Below are 5,033 nucleotides of genomic sequence, written 5' to 3' on the forward strand. Positions count from 1 at the left end.
GATGCTGCTCATAAAAGCAAGGAAAATAATGTTATTTCTTCAGTAAAAAAAAAAATCCATTATCAACCTTACCAGAGTCGAATATCTATAAATATCCAACTTTATATTGCTGTGTATGGATATTGTTCCATCTGGCAACATTGATTTCCTTCATTCTAAGTAAGTACTCAGTACTCACCCACTCGTGAACATGAAATATTCCTGTGTATAATGGTAAACGTAATTGTTGGTGGCCGACAGAATTGAAGGCGGCTATGTGTGCATACACTTACTTAAAATGCATTGAAGAATATTTGGTGGTGTTAGAAGTTCTTTTTCTTTTCATGGCTTGGGAGAATATCCCCCAAGCGACACAGAGGAGCTCTAGCAGCGTAGAGTTTAGCGTCCCTTTCAGCAGCGAAACTATATCAGATGTGGACCTACGGCTGAATATGGAATTCGAACCACATGAGCTCCCGCAGGGAATCGAAAGTTATATAAGTAACAAAAGCAGGTTATATGGTGTGAAACCAGTGGCGAAGCTATAGGGTGCCTGGTGGTTCAAGCCTCCTTACTAGAAAGTTTGTCTCCTCATTTTCCACCCTTCTCAACCTAGTACAGGTCAATAAATACTCTGTTCGATCATCAACGCAATAAACATTACGGATAATCCCAAAATTAGCAACATGTCAGTTCATTACTACCAAAAAAAAAAAAAAAAAGAAAAAATGAAAAGAAAAAGAAAATAAAAGAAAATAAAAAAATGATAGCCTTTATCCATGTTTGACTCTTTGTTTCGGATGTTTTGAATGTTATGACTTCTCTATCCACGGTGTCGTTAGAGATATGTTTGGAGAAAGGGATTCGACTGTATATTCATAACGTAAATCTTTATCGAAAGAAAAACTGCATATTAGAAATTAGTATCTCCCAATTTACTTGACCGTTTTGTGTCATATGTTTATCAGTAGTATCGCCAGATTTTTTTTTTTAAAGAAATGAAAAGATATATCTATCTTGCTTTTGAAATCACCGCTTTCAATTCACCTGATCGTTTTCAATATCATATGCTTATTAGTGTATTGTCAGAAGTCCATTTCAGGGAGATATAGGCCTAGTTTCAGTTCTAAGCCAAGTAATTGGAAAAAAAAGTAGCGTTCATTCAGTGAAAGTTCGCCTCTCTAATTGGGTGCAGACGAAACAGCGTCTCTACTGACGACTTTCAGAGAACTTATATGTTCTTTAGTATATCTTACTTTTTTGAAAGGATTTACAATTTCTCCAAATGGCTTGAATTATGATGGCAAATCAAAATATATACTCTCTGCTTTTTGTAAAAGTAATATTTTAAGAAAATATATATTGCAATTGAATTTCAAGAGATGCAAGTGGACTCTTTTAATTAGCCTAATTAGAAAATATTTCCCAAATAATTCCAATGTGGAAATTGTATGACTTTCAATTTCATGACTGTACTTCATTTTAATATTAAACATTAACATTTTTTGTTTATTTATTTGTTTAGAGGTTTGTGTATTCGTGACGGTAATTTAACATATGTGGGCACAGGAATAAGTAGTATGAGGCATTTATATCCTCACCTCTTTTAACGAAATGCAAATTAGTTGATTCACTAAAGATAGTCTTTATGTAAGTGAAGTAGCACCATTCAACAAATGGCATATCTTATATTTAGTTCGTTCAACAATGATTAGCACTCCCCCCTATAACTGGTGCCAAGTAGCAGTTTGAAATGTTTGTTGATGTGTGCATTAAGATAGACTATAATACTATCCCGGGGCGTAAATAAGGGTCCCGCAGACCCCGCATTGCGAGGAGGCTTCAAGTCATCAGGGGCAACCAAATCGTAAAGTGGGAAGTACGGTAGGGACCCCACTCCATGCTGTCTGCGGGAGGGCCCCTAAGGCTTTAGTTACGCCACTGGTACTATCAAACCTCACTAAATGGTTTTGTTTCTTTCCGTAGATAGCACATTGTAGAAGCAGTTGTTCCAACGTGCCAGGACGCTGGTGGACAGCGAAAAGACAGCATGGAAGCAGACACACATGGGCAACGGTGGACAGTGTGGTTTCTCTTGAGGGAAAGAGTGGATACTTCAGACATCCACAACAGATTATTAGCCGTATGTGGGGACACAGAACCAAGTCGCAGATCCGTGTTTCGTTGGGTATCCGAATACAAAGAAGGCAACGACAGTGCTGTGAAAAACAAAAGCACTGGGCGTCCTGCAACTGCACGCAGACCAAGCAATGCCGCCCGAGTCAACGATTTGAGAATGGAACACAGGATAATCACGTTTGATGAACTAGAGAAAGAAACAGGTCTATCACGGGGTTCTCTCTACACTATCATTCATGAGGATTTGAAGCTGCACAAGGTGTGTGCATAATGGGTGCTCATGACCTCACCGTTGCACAGAAACAAAAGCGTATGGAGATTTGCCAGCAGTTGATGCAACAGTACAGTGAAAATCCGACCGAGTTCTTTGAGCGTCTGGTCACCGTCGACGAAACTTGGTTTCTCTACGAGACTCCAGAAAAGAAACGGCAGTCCATAGAGTGGAGGCATTCTAAAAGCCCTCGTCCCAAGAAGGCACGGGAGGGACTATTCGTGCGGAAACAAATGGCGACCGTTTTCTGGGATCAGAAAGGGATAGTGCTGGTGGAATGGCTTCCTTCCAATACGTCCATCGACAGTGAGAGCTACTACAGTTCACTGCATAGACTCCGCCGACGCACCCAACAACGCCGACAAGGAAAATGGGGCCGTGGCGCTCTTCTCCAACACAACAATGCACAACCACATGCCAGTCGCCAGACAATTGCAACAGTGCATGAACTAGGGTTTAGTGTACTGTCGCATCCTCCATATTCGCCGGATCTGACTTCTAGCTATTATGCTTTATTCAACAAAATGAAAGAGGGCATGAGAGGTAAAAAGTTGAACACAAATGACGAACTCCATACATTTGTCCGCCAGTGGCAGAGGGAGACCCCCAAAGAATGGTTTGCTACACAAATAAGGAAGCTTCCAGAACGATGGCAAAGGTGCATAGCTATTGCCGAGGAATACCTCTAAAATAAACTGTAATCGTTTGTTCAATAAATGGTACCTGTGGAAACAAAAAAGAAGAATAAAAAGAAAGAAAGAAAGAAAGAAAGAAAGAAAGAAAATGTAGTGCCAATCATGCCCCAAGTACTAATCTAAATAATATAACATAAAAAATCATATGATGCAGTTTAAAATTATACTGTTTCATTTAAGCAACTAATGTATTGCGATATTTGCATAATTTTGCTATATTTAGGCACGCTCCTTTTACAACTATAATAAATATGATAGAGTTAATTTCTTAGATATTTTCATTTTCATTTTTTTTTTTTTTTGTATATTGTTAAGATGCCATTTTCAATTTCGAACCATTCTCACACACAAATAAAACTTTCAAATTACTTATCTTCTGATAAAAACATAATTGTAATGTTTGTAGGGTAGGCCAATGTTTTGCTAGTTGCGCTCGAGCCTTGGGCCCGCTGTACGCTGTATATCGAAATTGTGTTTAATTAACAGTTCTAATCTTGATATTTAACATTTTCCCCCACCAACTAACGTGCGGTTTCACGAATATTAATGTTCATATGTAAATATAATGAAGACCCTTTTGTCATAATAATTAACAGCGTACGAGCGGTCAAAATTAGAATATGCTACTGTTGTGTGGACACCAAATATGCAAAAAATACTGTGATATGATTGAGGGAATACAGAAAAAAATCCTAAGACTGCTAACGTACAGGAAAACTGGGCTTTACGAGAACTTGAATCTTACAGAGAGTTACTAGAAAATTATCAATTACCCACTTTATACGAAAGAAGAAGATATAATAATCTTATATGTTTATATAAATTAATGCATGATAAGATTGACTCTATTGAGCTGCGTTCGTTGCTTTGTTTCCAAGTCCCATCAACCAGAACGAGGATAGGAAACACATCTACGTTTTATCAAAGAAAGGCAAGAACAAATATCCTTCGGAAATCTCCTATATGGAGGATAAGCACTTTCCACAATGAGGTTGAAAAAGATTTCAATATTGATATATTTAGCGCGTCGGAAAGTGTGTACAAAAGAACAATTAAACAGGCATTTTTTGGAAACGGCATATAAAGAGCACATGTGCTAAAGACAATATAAATGTGTATTTTTAAATTGTATATTTTGTAATATGTATTTCTTTTAAGTATTTGTATATATCACTGTTTTGTATTATTATGTATTTCATTGTCAAAGACAACACAATAATTGGGCCTAGAGCCTGTTGTGTTGTGTTTGACAAAATAAAATAAAATGTCATCACTGTTTAAATTAAAACAATGCAGGTTAAATTGTGCCAACGTATGACTGTAGAAATACACAAATGAAGAGATTATTTTCAAAAGGAATATGGCCATTTCCAGTTTCCGAACTATGCTGTGCATAAGTATCGGAAGTCTTATAAAACATCTTCGTCCGCCTGTCTGTCCGTCTGTCAATCGGTATCAGAACAAAAACGAGTAAGTTATATCGAGATTTCCTTGTCTTCCGTTTTTCTTGCAATTGGTTCAGTGTCCAAAGAATAGGTTCCGTCTCTTCTGTTAACTTTCTATTCGAAATGGAAATAGTTCAAATTAGCCATTTCCCGTTTCAGCGTTTCTCACCATAGAACAAAGATGGTAACAAATAGCGAGAAGTGGTTCCTTGCAAAAAATTTAGCGTCTCAATAAAGCATATCATACCTATTCACAACTCTACCAAAACCGAAAGTGGATCAAATTTACTATTTTTCCGGTTTCAATGTCGGTTTCAACGTTTATTACCATAGAACAAAAGCGGTAAGAGATAGTGAGAAGCGCTTCTTTTCAACCGATTATGTTTCAAGATTATCTACAACACTATCAAAAATCGAAAGTGGTTAAAATTTACTATTACTTGCGTTCTCAATACTAATTTCTATAGAGCATAAACGGTAAAGGCTATCAAGATGCAAGTTTTT

At 37.2% G+C, this 5,033-nt stretch overlaps 1 protein-coding gene across 1 annotated transcript; it reads left to right on the forward strand.

Annotated features, from left to right (window-relative positions):
- Positions 1–2,029: 2,029 nt before the first annotated feature.
- Positions 2,030–2,389, forward strand: LOC145687551 (protein GVQW3-like). Its single transcript, XM_081761016.1, has one exon. It carries the CDS (start codon positions 2,030–2,032, stop codon positions 2,387–2,389), a length of 360 nt encoding a protein of 119 aa, XP_081617142.1.
- The last annotated feature ends 2,644 nt before the right edge of the window (positions 2,390–5,033 follow it).

Source organism: Thermobia domestica, chromosome 6 (genome assembly GCF_964235325.1).
Source record: "Thermobia domestica chromosome 6, izTheDome1.hap1.1, whole genome shotgun sequence".
NCBI classification, from domain to species: Eukaryota; Metazoa; Arthropoda; class Insecta; order Zygentoma; family Lepismatidae; genus Thermobia; species Thermobia domestica.